Raw genomic sequence first — 24,969 nt, forward strand, 5'->3', positions numbered from 1 at the left:
GCATATAAGATGATGAATGTTCACTAAACTTATTGTGATAATCAATTCATGACAGATATAAGTCAAATCATTATGCTATACACCTTAAACTTACATAGTGCTCTACGTCAATTATAGCTCTATAAAACTGGAAGAAAAAGTTAAAAACTCCACAAATACTTATAATGAGTGAATTTAATTGCATGTAAATTATACCTCAATAAAGTTGATTTTTATAAAGAAAAAAAAACCTGAGATTTCTCCCAAAGAGCATCAGAATAATTTCTAATTATCAAAAAATTGTTGCTGCTATAACCCACTGTATTTTCACTCATATTATTTCAAGTGGCATTCCTGATACATATGTATAAGTTTGATAAGAATATAAAATACTTCCATACAAATTATGTAAGTCAAGGAAATTCTGACATAATCCATTAGAAGATAATTAAATATACTTTCTATGAAGTGGTATGAGACATCTTGTACATAAAATACTTGAATTCATGACTGCTGACATAAAGTCAGTGCCAATAGAAACATAATTCTTTTAAAATTTCTTTTCTAAAACCTAAAACAACAGTACAGGCATACTCATTAGCATAATAAATAACTATGCATATTAAGGAGTCAAACTGCAATCATGCTCTTCATGAAATAAGGATCTAAGACTCTTCATGAGGTTTTCATCTATGTTTGACCTGAACAAACAAATAAATATTCCATAAACAAATTCCCATCATCCATAAAAGAGAAGACAGGATTGCTGAGACTACATTAAATTTCCACAAAATTGAAAATCCTTTTTTCAGGCCATAGTTGTAACCTTTTTTCAGGCCATTAGTAGGTTACAACTAATTGGTCAAAAATAATTTTTTAAGTAGCCAAACTAAATTCCCACAGGCAAAGTGTTCAGGCTGTGAAGCAGTGTAACTTTGACCCTTCTAACTGAGTCACTTGTTTTCAATTTCTTCATTTATCCCCTCAGTCAGTCAGTCAGTCATTAAACCAAAATTCACTGAATACCAATTCACTTCCAGGCTTGAAGAAATTGAATAGGGTGGTCCCTATGTGAAAAGACAAAATGCTCATTCTTTTTTTTTTTCAGCTTTGCTGCTGCTGCTGCTATGTTGCTTCAGTCGTGTCCGACTCTGTGCGACCCCAGAGACGGCAGCCCACCAGGCTCCTGTCCCTGGAATTCTCCAGGCAAGAACGCTGGAGTGGGCTGCCATTTCCTTAAAAAGAGACACTGATGTATAGAACAGTCTTATGGACTCTGTGGGAGAGGGAGAGGGTGGGAAGATTTGGGAGAAAGGCATTGAAACATGTAAAATATCATGTATGAAATGAGTTGCCAGTCCAGGTTCGATGCACGATACTGGATGCTTGGGGCTGGTGCACTGGGACGACCCAGAGGGATGGAATGGGGAGGGAGGAGGGAGGAGGGTTCAGGATGGGGAACACATGTATACCTGTGGCGGATTCATTTTGATATTTGGCAAATCTAATACAGTTATGTAAAGTTTAAAAATAAAATAAAATTTAAAAAAAAAAAAAAAGTGTAAGTGAACTCGCTCAGTTGTGTCCGACTCTTCGCGATCCCTTATTGAGGTACAATTGACAAATAAAATTGTATATGTTTAAAGAAGCTGGGCTGGAAGAAGCACAAGCTGGAATCAAGATTGCCAGGAGAGATATCAATAACCTCAGATATGCAGATGACACCACCCTTATGGCAGAAAGTGAAGAGGAACTGAAGAGCCTCTTGATGAAAATGACAGAGGAGAGGGAGAGAGTTGGCTTAAAGCTCAACATTCAGAAAACGAAGATCATGGCATCTGGTCCCATCACTTCATGGGAAATAGATGGGGAAACAGTGGAAACAGTGTCAGACTATTTTGGGGGCTCCAAAATCACTGCAGATGGGGATTCCAGCCATGAAATTAAAAGACGCTTCCTCCTTGGAAGGAAAGTTATGACCAACCTAGACAGCATATTCAAAAGCAGAGACATTACTTTGCCAACGAAGGTCCATCTAGTCAAGGCTATGGTTTTTCCAGTGGTCATGTATGGATGTGAGAGAGGGACTGTGAAGAAAGCTGAGCGCCGAAGAATTGATGCTTTTGAACTGTGGTGTTGGAGAAGACTCTTGAGAGTCCCTTGGACTTCAAGGAGATCCAACCAGTCCATTCTAAAGGAGATCAGTCCTGGGTGTTCTTTGGAAGGAATGATGCTAAAGCTGAAACTCCAGTACTTTGGCCACCTCATGCGAAGAGTTGACTCATTGGAAAAGACCCTGATGCTGGGAGGGATTGGGGGCAGGAGGAGAAGGGGATGACAGAGGATGAGATGGCTGGATGGCATCACCGACTTGATGGACATGAGTTTGAGTGAACTCTGGGAGTTGGTGATGGACAGGGAGGCCTGGTGTGCTGCGATTCATGGGGTCGCAAAGAGTAGGACACGACTGAGCGACTGAACTGAACTGAAAGTATACAATGTGATGATTCGATTGAAATACATACACTTTGTGACACGATTATCATAATCAGACTAACACATACATCACCTTACATGGTTGCCAGTTTGTGTGTGTGTTCGTGTGTGTGTGTTAAGAATGTTTAAGGTTTACTCTCTCAGCAAATTTCAAGTATACAACACAGTATTATTAACTACAGTCATCATGCTGTATATCAGATCCCTAGAGCTTATTAATCTTTTAACTGAAGCCTTGTACTGTTTGACCAGAATCTCTTAATCCCCTCACCCCTAACAACCAGTCACAATCTGAGGTGCTCATTCTATAAGCTAACTTCCTGGAGAAAAATCTCAGCTGGAGAAGGTAGTATCCCCAGACTTGAAACTAAAATGTCTTCAAAGACCACATATAATAGGACCACAGTCCTGACCCCAAAAAGAGCCTAGACTGGGGAACTAAGATCTAGTACAATTCACACCTGAAGACAAATGACTTGCTTCTGTGATACATGGCATTCTGAATGAACTTCACCTAATACTGCTGTTCAGTTTAGCTTGTTTTTAAAAAACCAAACATTGTAGACACTGAGCTTCTAGAAAGTAGTGAATTTCACTATATATTTGAGTATTAGTTGGGAGATTCAAACTGCTTAAAGATGAGATTTTTCCAAAACTCAAAGTACTATATTAATTCATTTTCATATTGCTAATGGTAAAGAATACAAAAGTTGGATTCCCTGAGCTCAAATGTAACATAATCTTGGAAGACTTTTTCAAATAAACATGAATTTTTTCAAAATATATACAAGCTGGAAGAAAGATACATTCTGGTGGGGAATAATGCAAGAAAGAGAACAGAGTCTCCCTAAAAGCAATACATAAGAAAAAGTTAAAAAAATAAAAAGCAACACATAACTATTGCTTGACTTTCTAAAGTATTTTTAAATTATAGCACGTAAAAATGGGCAAAAGTAACCAAGACAAGTATTATATTCTAGCAAACACAAATTGTTTGATAAAAGTGCCAGAAAAACAACAATAAAATTTATGAGATCTGCCTCTAGGCAGACACCAATAAATAAAAATCATTTTATAATATTTTATGTTATTTAAAGAGAAATTTATTTTGCTTAGCCATTTTAAATTTGTTAAACTACAAAAATTATATATTTGCTGAACTGAAACTGGCACAAATAACTATTACTATAATTGTTAATATTTTCTTTAAAGTAATTTTTGTGTAGAAAATAGTAATATACATTTTCATTCCTGGCAAAGACATAATAGTCTGGGGGAAAAAGAAATAAATACATAGGTTTAGTGAATCATGTACACTATATCCCTTACTCACAAAGTAACTTATTTCAATGATATATAATGAAATCCCTATACTTAATTCTAAGTCATGAAATGGTAAAGAATCCGCCTTCCAATGCAAGGAGACACAGGAGACGCAAGTTCAATCCCTGGGTCAGGAAGATCCCCTGGAAGAGGAAATGGCAAACCCATTTCAGTATTCTTGCCTGGGAAATCCCACGAACAGAGGACACGGGAGGGCTACAGTCCATAAAGTCACAAACAGCTGGACATGACTAAGCATGCACAGACACAAGCACCTCAAATAAGGGAAATCTATTCTGGCGCCCCACTCCAGGATTCTTGCCTGGAAAATTGTCAAACAGAGGAGCCCAGCAGGCTACAGTCCACAGGGTCACAAAGAGGCAGACATGACAGAATGCCTGAGCACACGCGCACACGTACACACACACTCTAATCTTAGAGTACATCATTCCTGGGCATTACTTCTATTAACAGCATACAGCTATGCCACACACACCAAAAAGTAAAAAAATAAAACAGCATATCTTTCAACAAACTATAACTTTGATTATTGTAATCTTCTTTCCACAAAACTACACAATAAGTTGTAATGTTTGCCATTTTTATACAGTGATGCTTTAATGGTTGCAGTAGCTGCGTGATGTCAGTTATACTAAAGAACAAAGGATGGGCTGGATGGAAGAACAAAGCTCTTCCTACCATCTGGAAGCCTGAAGACACTGAAAAAGCAGCAAGATAACTTTTTTATCTCCATCCATCCATTACTCCCAAAGTGATTATGTTTTAGTTTTTCATATATTTCTGCTAAACTTTAAATACTCTGAATACTGTTACCACAGAAACTGTTCCTACTGCTTGATCACTCACACATCAGTTCCATGCTGCATTCACACAGTATGGGCATTGCTGATGCTTTGCAAAGTAGATAATTTTTTTTTTAACTACAGATCTTGACAGATGTTATAAATGTTTTCTCTATCATTAACAAAGTTTTTTAAAAAGAAAGGAAATGTAGATCCTTTATACTCCTAAATGTTCAAAGTTAACAGAAAATTCATTGCTAAAGGTGAACTGTTATATGGTCCAAATCAAATTAACTTTCTTTTCAATATAAATTTTTAAATATTCAATTAATATGAACGGTATCTCCTTATTTGAAATATGAAAGTAACAAGATGGGATACAAAGAAGAGAGAAATTTGCTGTTGGAAATAAATATAAATGAAAAATAGAAGGTAGAATTTTTTTCATGGTATCTTGACCATTGAAAGCTAGTAATTTCTAATTTACAAACCATAACTTTTAAATAAAAGGAAAAAAAGACCGATTTTCTACAATACTGTTCTTCTTAATTAAAACACTTAATAATTTACCTTTCATTTTTTTATTCATTCAAATATATTATGTTTATATCCAAACTATTCTGGTTTAAATGAAAGAGTCTTGGCAACAACATTATTTTTCCAAAGACTGAAGTTGATTTTTAGAATACCTGAGGCTTTCTAAAAGCTGTTTAAAAAACATCCCGATTCTTCCACCCCTCAGTCCCACAATTCAAAAGTAATCACTTTTGTTTTAGGCTTCTACCTTCTGGTTTTTCAAATGTTTACCATTTTAATTTCAAACAATATACTTTCAGTACATTGAATACTGGATAGCACTAATCTGAAAGGGAAACAATTGTTTTGGAGAAAAGAAAGCCATGAGAGATTTTAATAGAAACAAAAAGAGTTGGGACTTCTAGTAGCATGGTAGACTACATACTCTAACGGACCCTAGCACTTTCTGCTTTTCTATTAATGTTAGAACATTAACCCATATTGGAGAAGGAAATGGCAACCTGCTCCAGTATCCTTGCCTGGAGAATCCCAGCAACAGAGGAGCCTGGTGGGCTGCCATCTATGGGGTCACACAGAGTCAGACACGACTGAAGTGACTTAGCTGCATTAACCCAAACATGCTATAATTAGTTGTTTATATGCTTGATTATGAACTTGGCATAGATTGATCTTTCCGTGCTTCAGTTTTATCACTTATAAAATAGAAATAGTAATAATATTAGTAACAATAACAATTCTTAGAAGAATTAAATAAATTATTATGTATAAAACATTTAGAATACTGCCTGGTGCACAGTAAGTGAAATGCAAGTGCAAGTTACTCGCTCAGTCGTGTCCGACTCTTTGTGACCCCATGGACTGTAACCCACCAGGCTCCTTGGTCCATGGAATTCTCCAGGCAAGAATACTGGAGTGGTTTGCCATTTCCTTCTCCAAAGTGAAATAAATATCAGCTATTATTGGACTCTTGGAACAGTGTTACGGTAAAAGAACACATTAACAATTGGACAATCAACGTATGCTCTAAAACATCTTCATAATACATCATATATACTTTCTACAAATATTAAAATACTCTCACTCTAAAAACATTTGAAAATTTAAGATGACTTTTTGATAAACTACAAGGGGGAAACTGTACAATAAATCTTTCTTTCTGCATTAAGCAAAGTTTTCACATAGCCAAGGCTTATCAAGATTTAAACATAAGTTCTAATTAGAACATAGGTTCTCCATTAATGAATTAGTATTCAATATCGGCACCTGTCATCTTCTACTTAATTAAAGCAAAACACTTTAACATTTAATTAGTACAGTTTTCTCTATGGTTTTAAATCTTACACACTCAAAACAAATTATATCAACACCTGAATCTTTCTTTTGCAGTATATCAATAAAGCAGGTAGTAACTCTGTTTCTATTTTACACCTATTTTAAATAGTAAACTGCATTTCAGTGAACAAAAGGTAGTAGACTTTCTCTATCTACAGACAGGAAAACCAGTGAATATAGATCCCCAATTGTAGAATATGTGGTAACACTCTATCTATTCAGTGACAGATTCCATGGGTCATGAAAGCCAGATAATTGAGAGCTAAAGCCCTATTTTTGCAGGAGAGATTTCATTCACTTACCAGTTCCAACTTAAAATTATATAGAGGACTTAAATGATAACATGATTACTTGACTATATTATTTTTTCAGCCCCATTTTTTTTTTTTGTAATTTCTAGTATCTTCAGATGAAACAATGCAACGTTACTCTTCCCAATCTGTATTTTAAAGATGTAGGGAGTTAGTGAAGACTTGTAAACGATTAAGCATTTTATAAGTTTCAAATGAGTTACTAATGTAGTTCTCTTTAGAATTTAAGATCCTAATGATGCTATGATGCCAGTATACAACAGGCAATAAATATGTATTAATGTATTCTCCTTTCAGAGAACAACTGATTCTAATCTTAAGGCATCCAATTTTAGCTTATACAGTTACAATTTATATATTTATAAATACTCTTTTTAATCTTGGCAATATCCTAGATATGCACTCCAATGCTAGTTCAGAAATACAGACCATGTACTGGTTAACAAGTTAAAAGAACTAAGTCCTAAAAGTTCCAAAGTTCTTAGCAGCAGCATATAATCTAATATACCCCCCAAAATCACTTTCTTTCCCTTTAATATTCTCCAGGAAGTAACTTATTTTCCTCTGGGACTATATTCCTCTAGGAAATACAAATGATTTTTAATAATTTAGAAACAAATTTAAAACCTCCTTTTATCTTTGAAACCAGAGTATTTGAAGTGAGGAGAGAAAACATAAAATTATGTATTTTCCAGAAAGATGAAAGCAAAGTCACCAACTGATACAAATGATCTCCAAGACCAAAGGGTCACGAAGCTATGCGTTTAATGAAAGATAAAACTTACCCTAACGAGTGAAAAGCATAGCACTTTTCTGCTGCTACCACTCTACTGCACAATTGACCCCTCTGCCAGCCCCCTCATCCACTATGAAACTAACTCTCGTATCAGTATAGGATAGAAATCAGAAACTAAACACAAAGCTCTTCCACATAGATCAGTTTCTTTGAGCGCTTCCTTTTAAGAGAAGTTCACAGCCTCTATGACAGTATGTCCAAAAAACTTTTCAGTGGAAATACATAATAATAAGAGGAATTCTACCATTAAAACATTTAATTTATAAAACAGAAAAGAATAAACCTAACTGGCATTCTGAGTGCAACTCCTTACCTTGTCTGTACAGTGTTTCTAAAGCCTCTGGAAGGCAAATTAGACAGACTTACTATGGAATGTACCAAAGTCAAACAATCTGCAACTGTAATTCCTATTAAACTTTTCATGAGAAAGGAAGATGCTGTGTTTTACATTACATAAAAAAAACAAATGATAATGAAAACATGAGACCACAAATGGAAGACTTCTAACTTTCATAAGAAAAGTTTTTCTTAGGACTATAGCCCCAAATGATAAATAACAATAAGTATATGATTTTTAATTTACTTATACGATTACTGCAAGTCGTTTCAATGTGAATAAAATACTTATCAAAGGAGCAACACTACAGTTATAAAGCAGCATAAAAAATGACAGGTCATAGGTCAACCATGGTTTAGCTACATGACTATAAGGACTTCACAAGCACAATTCTTATTCAATTGACATAAAATCCAATCAATATAAAACCTAGAAATCACCTCATTAAAGACCTTGACCATACACAATGGAAATACTGTATATGCATACAAGTAATGATGACCATCAAAAGTAATGCAATTCACTTTACCCCCAAAATGCTTCAACAGAATTGACATAATTTGTCCACAGTAGAAAAAAAATACCAAATATGATAAATTCTGGTCTCCCTTCTCTTCTTTCCCCCATATCTCCTTATATTAAGTTATAATCAATTGTGTTACACTTGGGCTTCCTAGGAAGCTCAGTGATAAAGAATTCGTCCTTACAATGCAGGAAACGTAGGTTCTATCCCTGGGTGGGGAAGATCCCCTGGAGAAGGAAATGGCAACCCACTCCAGTATTCTTGCCTGGGAAATCTCATGAACAGAGGAACCTGGTGGGCTCATGTGTTACAGCCCATGGAGTCGCAAAGAGTAGGACATGACTAAGCAACTAAGCACAGCACAGCAGGTCCATGCATTCTCAGTTGCTAAGTCATGTCTACTCTTTGCGACTCCATGGACTGTAGCCCACCAGGCTCCTCTGTTCACAGGACTTCCCAGGCAAGAATACTGAAGTGGGTTGCCATTTCCTTCTCCAGGGGATCTTCCCCACCCAGGGATGAAACCTGCGTCTCCTGCATTGTATGATGAATTCTTTACCACTGAGCTACCTGGGAAGACACCTGGCAGGTCCATCAGGTCCCATATTGAAACTTCTCTTTTCAGATAGGGGTTCTCTTGCTCTATTTATAACATAATATGCTATATAATATTAATATTTCTGGATAGCAACCAAATGATAAGCTTATGCCACTCAAGTCACAATGGGTTTCTTTAAAACTGATTTATCACTATTAACACAGAAAAGATATTTTTTACTTCTCAAATAAAGTGAAAAGACAAAACAAAACAAAAATTAAACAAGCAAAAAAACAGAGGAAGGAACTAGACTTTTCAGGATAAAATAATAATAAAAACACTGAAAATCAGTAAGCTTCATCACAGTAAAATGAGCTAAGTTAAGCTTAATTTAATTACAGTAACAAAAACACCAGTTTTAATCAAATAACAAAATTTTTCAGTCACCAAAAGAATATACATTCTGACTTATAGTGAGGAAAATGGAAGGTTAGGAAAACAATCAAATTAATGACAAAACCCACTATGTTAAATTTTACAAGGGTATTCAAATTCCCTTCAGTTGATCTAGAATTTAGCTATAATGAGCACTGCAGGAAATAAAACCAAATATGAACCAGTCAGAAAGGACAGTGAGATAACTAATTACTAAAGATAGTGATATATTCTGTGTAAAATTAAGAGCTCAGCCACCTTTCAAGGACTGTATCTTTCTTAAAAGGTTCCCATTTTATTTTAAAATTTTTTCCCAAAAATCTCACTATACTGCTCAATCTCTAGCTTGAACAGAAATTATTTTTAAAAAGTACATGGTAGTCAGAACTGGAAAAAAGCCAATTTCTCAAAAAAAAAAAAAAAAACACCTAAATTCAGTACTATTCAAATCTAATTTCCAACTAGATTTTTTTCTGCAATTTAATAATATGACTCTAAGGCTCCTCTGAAATGTTCAATTCAATATAGCAACAGTCCTCAAGCAACTGCTCCAATAACTAATTAAAGAGCCATACAAGAACTGAAAGAAACACACAGACACAAAATCACTTGGAAAATGAAGAAATGGAGAAGAAAGTATAGAAAACAATCCTGAAAATTGTAAATTCAGAACCTAAAAGAAATTTAAACTAATTATCAAGTAGATAAAGCCAAAAGTACAGCTTTAGCTTATGCCACACCCCAGCTTCATTTCATAGAGATCAGCTGAACAAAGGTAGGAGGATGTTTTATCCTTCTTCCTTTAGCTCAATAGCTACCCTAATCTAGTTCAGAAACCCAGGTTCCATAAAACTTGGCTGACATCTTTTACTACTCAAACTTGACCCATTATGGAAGCAAGGTATTTTATCCCATCAGAACCTTTCCCACTTCTGCCACTGCCCTTGGCCTCTCTACACTACATCTAGACAGAGGTAACAATTTCTATAAAACAAGTAAGGGATAGAAATTGATAGTAGCATATTATATGCTCAGCAATAGAACCCCAAAATAAACACTAACATGTTTCAAAGCAAGACATGCCCGGTACAAGTGTGTGCACACTTGTTACTCTGTCATGTCTAACTCTTTGAGACCCCAGAGACTGTAGCCCACCAGGCTGCCCTGTCCATGGTATTTCCCAGGCAAGAATACTGGAACGGGTTGCCATTTCTCCAGGGGATTGCATCTCCTGCATTGACAGGGGGATTCTTTGTATTGAGCCACCTGGGAAGCCCTCCCAGTACAAGTCCATCATGGGAGTTGTAGCCTGCCAGGCACTACACTGGTTCATAACATTAGTGATGCAGGAGGTGGGAGGCATGTCAGAAGGGAGGAAGATAGCACTTCAGCAGACTTAAAAAATCTTCAATAGTAGACATTAAAAAGAGTAAAACCAGTGCTGTGGAAGCATTGATACACAGCACAAAATTCAGACAATCTCCCAGAAAATAGGAAGAAAAATGACAAAATAAAAATTATGAGGAAGAACATAGCTGATATAAGGAGCAGAAAATAAATAGTCAAACAAAAGACATTCATTTCCCTGAAGTATGGACTATATCAAATAAAACTGAATGAATAATCGGAACACACAATAGAAGGAAGCTTTCTTCAGCAATCAAAGAAATAGTCTAAACTGATTAAATCCACCACATTCCCAACTAAATCAAAGAAAATGGTATAACACAAGTATATAGTGACAAATGTGGCACTTACTGAAAAAAAATGAAAAGCATCCTTCAAGCAAGCAGACACAAAGAACTAGCTACGTGCAACAGAACAAAATCAAGTTTTCCATAATTCTCTCCCCAGAAACTATAAACATCAACGGATTTTTTTAAAAAATGACTTCCAGCCAAAGACAGATAGCAAAACTCCTCAAAACTTACCAAAAACAGTAAAAAGTATGACAATAACAACAAATGACCCCATTTTAAAAAGGGGGTGAGGGGAAATTGAGCAAGGAAATCACTACAATCATAATCAACAAATGTTGAGGACAAATATCTTATTTAATTTTTATTGAAATATAGTTGACATAATTTCCAGGTATATAGCAAAGTGATCTAGTAATACATATGCTGCTGCTAAGTCGCTTCAGTCGTGTCCGACTCTGTGCGACCCCATAGACGGCAGCCCACCAGGCTCCCCCGTCCCTGAGATTCTCCAGGCAAGAACACTGGAGTGGGTTGCCATTTCCTTCTCCAATGCATGAAAGTGAAAAGTGAAAGTGAAGTCGCTCAGTCGTGTCCGACTCCTAGCGACCCCATGGACTGCAGCCTACCAGGCTCCTCCATCCATTTGATTTTCCAGGCAAGAGTACTGGAGTGGGTTGCCATTGCCTTCTCCATGATGTTTAACAGGTGCTAACAAATGTTAGTTCCCAATGGTAAGTTTGGAACAACTTTGGTGGAACAGCTGTTAGTTTTATTTTTGGTTTTCTTACTTGTACCTTTCAATAATGCTTAAGTTTTATCTCTCTCTTTCTGTTGTTTGTTTGCTTGTTCAGGGTTTTTTTTTGGGGGGGGGGAGGGGTTACATTGCATGCCTTGCAGGATCTCAGTTCCCAGATCAAATCCAGGCCCACAACAGTGAAAGTGCTAAGTCCTAACCACTGGACTGCCAGGGAATTCTGGATAATGTTTGAGTCTTAAATAGTGCACACAATTCTATACTTTTTACAAAAATCACAGTTTTTGTTTTTGTTTTTGTTTTTTTTCACAAAAGTTATTTTTAAAAAATTAAAGGAGTAACGTCAATAAAGTATGAGGGGAAATGTGATGAAAATTTTTTACCATACAATATAACACCTTCTACCATTTTGGGGAACATTAAATCATCCTGTTGAGAGATGAAGCAAAATTAATAAGTCAAAAAAACTATAATTCATGAAATAAAAAGATTCACAATCTTTAACAGACATAGAAAAAATATATTAAAGTCATTATATTGTCTAAATAAAAAGTGAAAACAACTTTGAAACATTCTTGAAAAAACTGTTAGAATAATTTAACAATAATAATTTATAGCTGATAAAAATAAAGATATATGTATGTGTATGTAATATCTAATATATGGAAGAATCCAAGTGCAAAGAAACCACAACTCACATACAAGAAATGGAAACCAAAGAAAACAGAGAATATCACAGATGAAAAATGACAAAATACATCAAATGTAGCAATTTTAAATGGATTAAAAGACAACAGCCTTCAAAATGGCTTGAAAAATCCAATCAAATTCTGTTTATAAGAGTTACACCTGAAATAAAGTTACAGGTTAAAAAACCATAGACAATAGCATGCCAGTAATTAATAACAAAGTGAACTCAAGGCAAACAAAACAAAACAAAGTTTTTTTTTAATGAAAGCACATACACCAAAAAAGATCACTTTATATGGGCAAAATGTTTTAAACTAACCAAAAAATAAAATACATATCACAAACATAAGCTGAATACATAAAACTACAATATATAAGTCATAAATATTTAGATAGTCAACTAAAATTGACAGAAAAATATAGTAATGTAAGGCAAACATTCCACTCCTGAGCTAAAACAGATTAATAGAGGAAAATATCAATAAGATTGCACAGGCTCTGAAAGTCACAATATATGCTCCATCCTACTTCCATGAATATTTACAAATATTATGTGGAATATTAAGCCACAAAGGAAATCATTAAAAATATAACACAGCAAAAAGTGTATATATAAGCCAACATTCTTTCTACAAACCACAAAGGGGGAAAAAAAAGACAAATTAACTGCAAATGTTGGACTAAAAACTGAAAGAAAAAGTCTCTTTGAAATTTAAAATCTCTAATAAATGTCTTCAAAGAAAACAATATCCTATCTATGAGTCTCAATTCTTTTCATATTTAAAAGGGGTTTTAAACGAAAAACCCTTATAAGGTCTTTCTAGCCAGCCCTTACCCTGACATACACAAACCACAATGATTTTTATGTATCTACCAAGCATATACCATATGTTCAGCTTTCTGACTGATTATTCAATGTGATATGCAAAAGCAGAACAAGTCCCTACATTAAAACAGTGTATGATCAAATTAAGGAGTAAGGAAAAACAAAGAGGAGTCACCAACATACTATGAATATTCCAGAAATTCAAAGGAGGAGATCAAGGTAGGAAGAAAAGGCTTATTTATGTGACTTGTTAGGAATCAAAGAAGAAATCTGAAAATCCAGAAAAGAAATGGGAAAAACATTCTGGTTAATAAATCTATATCAATGAAGGCTAAAGAACAAAACGTTAAATACTGATAGTTATAAAAAGTTACTATAATGAAATACAGTCTAGGAAGAAAAACACAGTACTAGACCAAACTGTTTATACTACAAAATGAGTTGTAACAAGATTTTAAAGCACAATGGCTGTGGCTGCCAGCTAAAGTCTGGAAAGACTCCCATCACTTTGAATGTCCATTCAAATAGACTTCCACTTTTAGATACATTTCATATCTCTGGAGAGAATAACGTTACCGATAAACAATGATCTTTATTTGCCATTTGGGAAACTGACCGTAGCAGAGGTAAGATACTCGGCCAGGCTTCCACAGCTACTTCATGCAATGAGAGGAAAATAGTAATAACTAAGAACTTAAAGAAGATAATTTTAATTACCACATTCGGGCTCTTCTGATTCTGTACACTATATTTATTTCACATTCCTAGAGTATAACACACAAAAATTAAAAGAATTAGACTAAAAAACTCTAATCAAGACTGCCATTTATCCTGAAAAGAAAGTAGGAAACCCAGACAGATTTAAAGTTGGTTTATAATAAACAAGGTAGAGAAGACTAAGACTGCCAAGTAGGAGGGAGTGGGAGGAAATACAGCATCGTAGTTTCTGAAGAAAATGCTGTTATTACATATAATTGCACCAACTTGATCCAAATCCAATATTTCTTATTCATTGAAAAGAAACATATTAAAAGAGCAGCAATTTCCTTTACAAATAAACACATTCAGCCAAGGAAGCTTCTCCTAAAAAAGTTAAACCCTCAAGGTAATAAAAAGCAGAAACAAAGTTATTTAAGTGTTCTAGCTTCAAATAATAACTTCTAAATACAGATATGCTATAGTTAAGTCAGTAACAATTTTTTTAACTCTACTAAAAATTACAATGAAATTCTTTCCAACAGTCTAACCCTATACTTTTACATTAAAGTCCATAAAAGTAAGAAAAATCTTCCAATGAATAATTAGAAATTATTACTATGTATTAACTGGAAATCATGAATGGTAATAGTTGCACTTAATTATTTATAATTATGATCTTTAAAAAGCTATGAGAAACAGGAAGTTTCACTTACAAACACCTAAATTTAGGTCTGAGAGACAAATTTTGAATATAAGCCTCTTGCAGCACACACTATATAAAAATTTGATTCCTCCCTCAAGATATTTTCAGTTATTATATGACCCTTGACTTGTAAGTTGCAACTGGACCAGAAACTATAAATTAACCATAAATATCCATGGAGAAACCATAGCTCTGAGTTTCTGTGTGAGTATGGTAACTCTTAAAATAGGCACATCCCTTGTAAATACAAGTTACAAGTATAATGTAAGTATTTCAGCTAAAGATGTTATCTCTATAAGGTCTTTCTACCCATTACTCTCCCATGGCCCACATACACACAAAAACCACAAGGAGTTTGTAGTATTTAAAGATACTAGCTCCTAGGGGCGTTGAGACTCTAAGCCAGGAAGGGTCACACACCCACCAGTGTGAATCTGTGTTCTTGCACCTGAGCCGTCACTTGGGGGGCCAGACAGAACAGTTCTTGAGTGGATACATGAACTGCTGCAAGAATTACTCTCCCAGGAGAGAAATACTTGATACTGCCCTGCTGGCAAGATAGTTTTCCTGCTCTAAATCCTTGTAAGTAAAACTGATATAAAATGTCTGGTGAATCTGAGTGTTTGGTTGAACTTATAAGACCATCTGGTAGACTTTGAAAAATCTAACCTCAAGATTTTAAATTTTTCTTCGGACACAAAAGAACTGTAATTTGGGTTAAGTGCGCAGTATTTTCTCATAAAATATGAGAAGCAATTTCTTTTTAAAATATTCCATGTTTTCAAAACATTGTTTTCATTTTTCCAATATGTAAGCTTCAGATTAACCATTAATATAAATATAAAGGCCTTTCATAGAGCCTCCACAGTAATATTCTACATTCAGCCTCTTAAATTGGGGGGGATTAGTCACACTGATCAAATACTATGAGCATCACTGACAAATTCTCCATATGGTTTTTAAACATTCAATAAAATTATCTAAATAAGCAGAACTGAATAGATCTGGGAATCCATGAAGCTTTATAGAGAGTTGGTTTTTATACACTTATCGAGATTTTTAATTCTAAACATAATCTGAGATGCTAAAGAGTTTGTCAAGATCTTGCCTCATATACTGACAAACTATTGCTATTTTTCATAGATTTTGTAGAGTTCATGTTAAGACACGAATTTTGTCTTTTATTTTAAATGCAAAAAAGTGAAAGTAAAAGTGAAGTTGTTCAGTCGTGTCCAACTCTTTGCGACCCCATGGACTGTAGCCCACCAGGTTCCTCTGTCCATGGGATTTCCCAGGCAAGAATACTGTAGCGGGTTGCCATTTCCTTCTCCAGAGGATCTTCCCGAACCAGGGATCGAACCCAGGTCTCCCGCATTGTAGGCAGACGCTTTACCATCTGGGCCACCAGGGAAGCCTAAGGCCCCCATTTAAAACTTAAGTTGTCTGGCTTCCTCCTGGCACCATCAGGAGAAACTGCTGCCCTAACATCTAACCCTGCCCCCTGCATGCAGCAGGACTGTACCCAGATTTCCATCCCATTACTAAAGTTCATCCCTTTATGTCTCAATGGCTTTTTCTTTTCAAGGATCTTTACTAAAAAATGAACGTAACTCAGCACTCTGTTATGACCTAGAGGGCTGGGATGGGGTGGGGGTCGGGAGAGGGAAGCTCTGGAGGGAGGGGATATATATGTAGACATATAGCTGGTTCACTTCGTTGTACAACAGAAACTAATACAATGCTGTAAAGCAATTATACTCCAATTTAAAAAAATGAAAAAAAAATCGACACTGTCTTAAACACATAATCATTAGCAATTCTGCACCATTTGACACAGTAAGTTCTGAAACAAGCCTTGAAGTGTAACATCCTCACAGTCTAATAATAAGTGATCTCTAAATGGGATTCATTAAATGCTTAAAGAAATCCTCTTCTATTTTAAAGAAAATTATCTATCAGGTAAACTATTTTCTTGAAATCTTAAATTTATAAAAAATATCTTGCTAGAGATACTAAATAAAAATGATTAAAGGTGCTAATTAAAGCTTTTTTATATTCTCCTTTTCTAATAAAGACTTCCCTGGTGGCTCAGACGGTAAAGCGTCTGCCTACAATGCGGGAGACCTGGGTTCGATCCCTGGGTTGGGAAGATCCTCTGGAGAAGGAAATGGCAACCCACTCCAGTACTCTTACCTGGAAAACCCCATGGATGGAGGAGCATGGTAGGCTACAGTCCAAGGGGTCTCAAAGAGTCAGACATGACTGACTGAGTTCACTTTCACTTTCTTTCTAATAAAATTTATATTTTAAATTATCTTCATTGTTGATATTCAACATCACTTGCCATTTTTTAGTAAAATCATTCGCCATTGTTTCATAAAACTTCTAGTGAATTCCTTGATTAAGATACTCTTTAAATTAAACCACTTACTGTAAACAGCCCACTCTTACTGCCACAGGAACATGGGGAAGTTGAGTGGCCCATTTCAGTGTCACATTTTGATAAATATGCAACATATTATTATGGTTTCCAATCAAAGTATTTATTGTTCCTTCAGAAACTATGGATAGAAGATAGAAAAAGAACAGTAAGAAAAAAATCATTTTCAACAGTTTTTACATTCCTTTTATAGGATTTATGATACAAATTAATTATAATATCTTGACTTAATGCATAAAGATTTTAAATAATAAAACATTGCTTTTCAATTTCAAGGTACCAATACCAAAAAAATTTTTTAATCATTTATAAATATATAAAAACTATATATATAACTAGAGAAACTATAACTAGAGTAGCCAACATTTTTGCACTTTATCTAAAAAGGATGAACTTGATTAAAATATTTAACATATTTAAGCTATTGATTTACTAGACATTCACTACAGACAAGTTATTCTATGAGTCATTACTATGCTCATTTCTCCTTATAAAAGAGTCTGATGTTCTCTTGGAAGCATCTTGAATAGCCACATCTTGGAAAGCATTATTATATACCTTAGGCCAATTCTACAAGTCATTTTGTACAAAGTAAAATGACTGACAAAACCAAATGTGTGCTTTATATCAAACCTCTATTCAAACTTTAAAAGCTAAAATTTCCATTACATGTTCAGTATAAAACTATTTTCCTAGTTCTTTAAAATATATGTGAGTGACTTGGGCTTTTTCTGGTGTATATAACACAGTAATGACATATGGAAAAGATAAAAGAAAATCTTTCTACACACCTGAGCAATATGGGAGAAAACAACTTGGGCTATAATCAAGTTTCTTCATAAATTGGATTTGTCCATTATCCTTAAGGCAAAAAAAGTTTCTCTCACCAAGAACAAAAACAGAAGATGCTGACTGAATGAAAGACACAATACGTATATCAACGGCTTGCTCTCCAATATTTAGAGTCCAATCTACCTGCAAAGGAAAACTTATGATCAACCGAGTTGCTAAAAATGTAACATTTCATTCATTTTGATATTAATACAATTAAGAAATACTTTACAAAAAAGCAGGCTTAAAGATTAATCCTCATTCATTTTTTTCTCCTATTTCCATATTTCTGATATTTTGTAGACTCTAGTAGTTTTTGCCCCTTTCACCATGTGATATAACAAACTGTGGAAAATTCTTAAAGATATGGGAATACCAGACCACTTGACCTGCCTCCTGAGAAATCTGTATGCAGATCAAGAAGCAACAGTTAGAAGCGGACACAGAACAATAGACTGGTTCCAAATCAGGAAAAGAGTACATCAAGGCTGTATATTGTCACTCTGCTCCTTTAACTTATATGCAGAGTACATCATATGAAATGCCAGGCTGGATGAAGCACAACATGGAATCAGGATTGCCACGAGAAATATCAATATATGCAGATGACACCATCCTTATGGCAGAAAGCAAAGAACTAAAAAGCCTGTTGATGAAAGTGAAAGAGGAGAGTGAAAAAGTTGCTTAAAACTCAACATTCAGAAAACTAAGATCATGGCATCCGGTCCCATCACCTCATGGCAAATAGATGGGAAAACAATGGAAACAGCGACAGACATTATTTTGGGGAGCTCCAAAATCACTGCAGATGGTGACTGCAGCCATGAAATTAAAAGATGCTTGCTACTTGGAAGAAAAGCTATGATCACCCTAGACAGCATATTAAGAAGCAGAGACATTACTTTGCCCACCAAGGTCCATCTGGTCAAGGCTATAGTTTTTCCAGTGGTCATGTATGGATGTGAGAGTTGGACTATAAAGAAAGCTGAGCGCCAAAGGATTGATGCTTTTGAACTGTGGTGTTGGAGAAAACTCTTGAGAGTTCCTTGGACTGCAAGTAGATCCAACCAGTCCATCCTGAAGGAAATCAGTCCTGAATATTCATTGGAAGGACTGATGCTAAAGCTGAAACTCCAATACTTTGACCACCTGACACTAAGAGCCAACTCATTGGAAAAAACGCTGATGCTGGGAAAGATTGAAGGCAGGAGGAGAAGGGGATGACAGAAGATAAGATGGTTGGATGGCATCACTGACTCTATGGACATGAGTTTGAGTAAGCTCTGGGAGTTGATGATGGACAGGAAAGCCTGACGTGCTGCAGTCCATGCGATCACAAAGAGTTTAATACGACTGAGCGACTTAACTGAGCTGCACTGAACCATGTGATATTAACTATTCAGCAATTCAAACACTCATATAAGTATAATCAAGGAAGCGAAGATCTGTATGTTGAAAACTATAAAACATTGACAAAATAAATTGAAGAGTAAGAATAAAAAGATATGCCATATTCATGGATTAGAAGAATTAATATCCTTAAAATGTCCATACTACTCAAAGTGATCTACAAATGCAAATCCCTATCAAAATTACAAAGGCGTTTTTCACAGAAATAGAAAAAATGTGCAAAATCCATGTGAACTCACAAGACACAAAATAGCCAAAACAATCTTGAGCAAAAAGAACAAAGCTGGAAGCATCATACTACCTGACTTCAAAATACACTACAAAACTATTCTAATCAAAACAGCATGGAACTGTCATAAAAAAATAAACATCTAGACCAATGGAACAGAACAGGGAGCTGAGAAATAAAACTCTGCATTTATAGTCAACTCGTTCAACAATGGTACCAAGAACAAACAATGCATAATAGGGCAGTATCTTCAAAAAATGGTGTTGGGAAACTTGATATCCACATGCAGAGGAATGGAAATGAACCCGTATCTCACACTATATACAAAAACCAATTCAAAATAGATTAAAGACTTAAATATAAGAACTAAAGCTGTAAAATCATTAGAAGAAACACAGGGAAAAGCTCAATGACTTTTCAGATATGACCTCAAAAGTACAGACAACATTAAAATAGACAAAGGGGATTTCACCAAACTAAAAAGCTTCTACAGGGGAAGAAAAAGAGAGAGAAAGCTTATTATGGGATTATATGAAATCTTATATGTGAAACTTTTGAAACCAGTATAGAATTTAAAGTCTTTTATTCTATCAAAAATTAAAAAGCTTCTTCACAGCAAAGGAAGCAATCAGTAGTGTGAAAAGACAATCTATGGAATGGGAGAAAATATATCCAATAAGGAGTTAATATCAGACAAATCAACAGCAAAAAAAAAAAAAAAAAAAAAACCAACAAACTTTAAAACTGGGCAAAAGACCTAAATGTCTTATTTCTCAAAATAAGACATACAAATGATGAATAGATATATTAAAAAATGCTCACCAACACTAACCATCAGGGAAATGCAATAAGATATCATCTTATGTCTTTTAGAATGGTTATTATCAAAAAGAAAAGAGATAATAAGTGTTGGTGAGAATGTGCAGAAAAGCAAACCCTGTATACTGCTGGTAGGAATATAAAACATTACATCTACTATGGAAAACAATATGGAGATTCCTCAAAAAATTAAAAGCAGAACTAACATGATCCAGCAATCCCACTTCTGGGTATGTATCCAAAGGAAGTGAAAACAGAATATTGAGGAGATATCTGCCATCCCATGTTCATTGTAGCATGATTCGCAATAGCCAAAACATGAAATCAACCTAACTTCCAATGATGGATGAATGGTTAAAGAAAACATGATACAGAAGGGCTGATGCTGAGGCTGAAACTCCAACACTTTGGCCACCTGGCACGAAGAGCTGACTCATTTGAAAAGACCCTGATGCTAGGAAAGATTGAAGGCAGGAGGAGAGGGGGTGACGGAGATGACTGGATGGCATCACTGACTCAATGCACATGAGTTTGAGCAAGTTCCGGGAGTTGGTGATGGACAGGGAAGCCTGGCGTGCTGCAGCCCATGGGATCACAAAGAGTCAGACACAACTGAGTGACTGAACTGAATTGAAAATGAAGAAAGTCCTGCCATTTACAATAACATAGATGAACCTGGAGTACATTATGCTAAGTGAAATAAGTCAAGGTCAGAAAAATGAATACTGTATGGCCTCACTTGTTTGTGGAATCTAAAAAAGTCAAAATAATAGAAGCAGAGAGTAGAATTTGGGGCTTCCATGGCCTGGGGTATGGGAGACATGAGGATATACTGGTCAAGGGGTACAAAGTTTCAGTTATGCAAGATGAATTAGTTCTGAAGATCTAACGTACATATAGTTATAATACTGTATTGTATACTCCAAATTTGTTGAGAGATCTTAATGATCCTACCACAAATACACACACACACACACACACACACACACACACACACATATTTATGTATATACACATGAAGAGACAAATAAGTTAATATGCTTAGTTCTGGCAATCATTTTGCAATTTATACCTATTTCAAAACATCTCACAGTACACAATAGGTTTACATAATTTTATTTGTCAATTATACTTCAGTAACGCTACAGGGAAAAAAGGCAGGTAGAGAAGAGGGTGAAAGAATATTGTATGTAAAATGAGCTGCCTGTATAAAGGTCCTGTCAGGAAGCGGAGGGTCCATGGCTTATTGAAAAAAAATACACATAAAGAAGATATGTGCTCCACTGAAATTTTTCCATAAGAAAGCTGTTGCATTTATTTTTCAAATCAAATTTAAAAACCAGCAAAACCTATAGCCAAACTGCTATAAGTATGTTTTTATATAGAAACAATTTTGAAAATATCAATATGCATATATAGAGCAGTTGTCAAGCTACTCTAGTAGTATAGATAGGATCCTCTATACATAAGAGCTCCTCCAGGGTATCTTCATCTCTCAGAACATGGTCAGTGTTTAATGTTTCTTAAAATAATGAAGGAATGAATGTAAAATGGACATATAAAGAAAAAACCAGTCCCCAATCAATTATTAATGTTTCTAAATCAAGAAAACATACAGGAGCAAAGACATACTATTTTGAAAAGCTTTGGATGATAGGCATATATTGTAAACAGCAATGACAGTGAGATGAATGTACAAAAGCATTTGGACAAACAGGAGGTAAGATTACCCTCAAAGTTAGGCTTTGAAGCAAGAATCAAGAATCAACAAACAACAGGGTGGAAAGTCACATTAAAGATACATATAAATTTCATGCAATCCAAAAAATGATTTAGGTATTAATCAATCTACTTTAGGAATAAAGTATCTGAAGAAGGTATGAAATCTAAATGGGACTAGTCAAAGAGGCAAATATTGTCAGCATGTATATAAGAAGAATCTGGAATAGAGGGATAGCACAGGGCATATCGGCATTTATGCACATTTATGCATCAGATTATCTTCATCTAAATTAGGATTCAACACCAAATCATTCGACAACAACAAAAAAAATTTTTTTTAGACAAATCATTCAGGCTTTCCTGGTAGTTCAGTGATAAAAGAATCCACCTATCAACGAAGGAGACACAGGTTTGATCCCTGGACCAGGAAGATCCCACATACCATGGAGCAACTACGTTTGTGTGCCACAACTATTGAGCCTGTGTTCTAGGGCCCCAGAACTGTAACTACTGCGCCTACGTGATGCACTGAAGCCCATGCATCCTAGAACCCAGGCTCCACAAGAGAAGCCACCGCAATGAGAAGCCCTCCCACCGCAACTAAACAATAGCCCCCACTCGCTGAAACTAGAGGAAAGCCTGCACAGCAAGGAAGACCCAGCACAGCCAAAAATAAAAACATATTTTTTAAAAAACATAAATTATTCAATTATCACTTAGTTCAAGTGTAGTTCACCTATGCAGAGATTCCACTGAAAAAAAGACATGACATCAAGTCCTAAGGTAGTTACATTTCTCATTACAATTTAATAGACACATTCTAGCATTATTTGTCAGCACTTGTAACTCAGGCTGATGTGTTCCTGACTCTCAGAGATGAAAATTCATTCAGAATGGATATGCAGTTTCTGAGGCCACAGGCTGCGATCCAGCCACTAAATACTTTCAGTTCACTAGGTACAGAGTGCCACTCTTTGCAAACTTCCCTTAAGAAATATACCACATTCTAAATTAATGAGTCTCAAAATGCACAGTAGTTTACTAAGAACAATCATTTTAAAATCCTTCCACTTCCAGCCATGATACAGTGACAGGAAAAAAATTCTACCATCCCACCTGAAACAACCACAACATGGACAAAATGTTTGAAACAACTGTTTGTGAGGCATTGGATATCATAAAAAAAGGACAGCAATCCCTTGAACACAGAAAACAAATGAGGTGAGCAGAATAACTGCCCCAGCCATGAGAGAGTTTTTAGGCCATGGGACAGGGAGAAGAAACCCAGGCAAAGCCCACAAGGCCCCCTGGGTTGAGGAGATGAGTGCTAACAGTTGAGGGAAACCAAGGCAGCTGGAGTTCACAAGACAGCATGCTCAAAAAAGAGAGAGCAACACAAGGACAGAACTCTGAGACCTCTTAAGAATTCTCTCAGATATTCAGTTGAGTACTTATCAGCACATTTATGTAGAAAATTACTCAAAGCCAGGGAAAGAACCACCCAAAAGGATTAGCGGTAACAGCGCCCAGCATTTACACAGGGCCTGGAATACTGCCTGTGCTCACAAGCCAGAGTGGAACACCTCATAATTTACAGGGAGTTGGAAAGAACATTCAGAAGGGCAGTACCTCAGGAGGGGGTACAAGTAGCTCCAGAATGAGCACTGCTCTGGTCCCAACTAACAAGACTTAAAAGCAAGACCAAAAAGGATCAGACTGTTTCCAAGTAGCTTAACTGTCTTCCAGGCTGAAGCTCAAAAAGATTTATAGAAATACAAAAGTATGTAGCTTCGAACAAAGTAAAACTGACTATATCCTGCTGCTGCTGCTAAGTCACTTCAGTTGTGTCCGACTCTGTGCAACCCCTTAGACGGCAGCCCACCAGGCTCCCCCATCCCTGGGATTCTCCAGGCAAGAACACTGGAGTGGGTTGCCATTTCCTTCTCCAATGCATGAAAGTGAAAAGTGAAAGTGAAGTCGCTCAGTCGTGTCCGACTCTTCGCGACCCCATGGACTGCAGCCTACCAGGCTCCTCTGTCCAATATCCTGGCATCTAATAAAAACTTAGACAGCAGCACAGAGACAGAACTCAGATCTGTTAAGAATCTTCTCAAATAAGCTGAATACATATCAGCACATTCATGCAGAAAATTACTCAAAGCCAGGGAAAGAACCACCCAAAATGTGGTTTTTAGTAGTTTTAGTTTTTCTTTTTAATTATCAAGCATGTAAAGAAACAGGAAAATGTGATCCATAATGTAGAGATAAATAAACTGTATTACATACAGTTTATAATAATATACAGTTTATAATACTTATGTTAAATAAATTGTATCTATTTAATTTTAAAAGTATACAAGGAAGATATTTTTTAAAACACCTAAATTGAACTTCTAGAGATAGAAACTATACTAAACAGGAATTAACACCAGATTAGACATTACAGAAAAAATATTAGTGACCTTGAAAACACAGTAGTAGAGGTTATCCAAAATGAAATAGAAAAGAGAATTTTTTAACATAAAGAGCAAATCTGTGACCTGTAGGGTAACTTCAAGTAGCCTAAATGTATGTGTAACTGAGTGAGGAGGAGAAAAGATGGAGAACAGAAATATATCTTTGAAGAATAGCTAAAAAAGTTTCTAAATTTCATGAAAACTATACATTTACAAGTACACTAAGTTCACAAATCTATAAGCACTAAAAAAAAGGAATGAAAGAAAACTATACAAAACA

General features: G+C 35.5%; 1 protein-coding gene across 5 annotated transcripts in view; it reads right to left on the reverse strand.

Annotated features, from left to right (window-relative positions):
* BBS9 (Bardet-Biedl syndrome 9) overlaps nt 1-24,969 on the reverse strand; it is a 481,177-nt gene that overhangs the window by 326,683 nt on the left and 129,525 nt on the right. For all 5 annotated transcript variants that reach the window (XM_055590433.1, XM_055590432.1, XM_055590431.1 and 2 more), the window contains 2 exons: nt 18,014-18,197; nt 17,214-17,343 (listed from right to left, as the gene is read on the reverse strand). In XM_055590433.1, the coding sequence (XP_055446408.1) occupies nt 17,214-17,343; nt 18,014-18,197 (314 nt within the window). The remainder of the gene's footprint in view (nt 1-17,213; nt 17,344-18,013; nt 18,198-24,969) is intronic.

The sequence above is a fragment of the Bubalus kerabau genome, chromosome 8 (genome assembly GCF_029407905.1).
Source record: "Bubalus kerabau isolate K-KA32 ecotype Philippines breed swamp buffalo chromosome 8, PCC_UOA_SB_1v2, whole genome shotgun sequence".
Taxonomy (NCBI): Eukaryota; Metazoa; Chordata; class Mammalia; order Artiodactyla; family Bovidae; genus Bubalus; species Bubalus kerabau.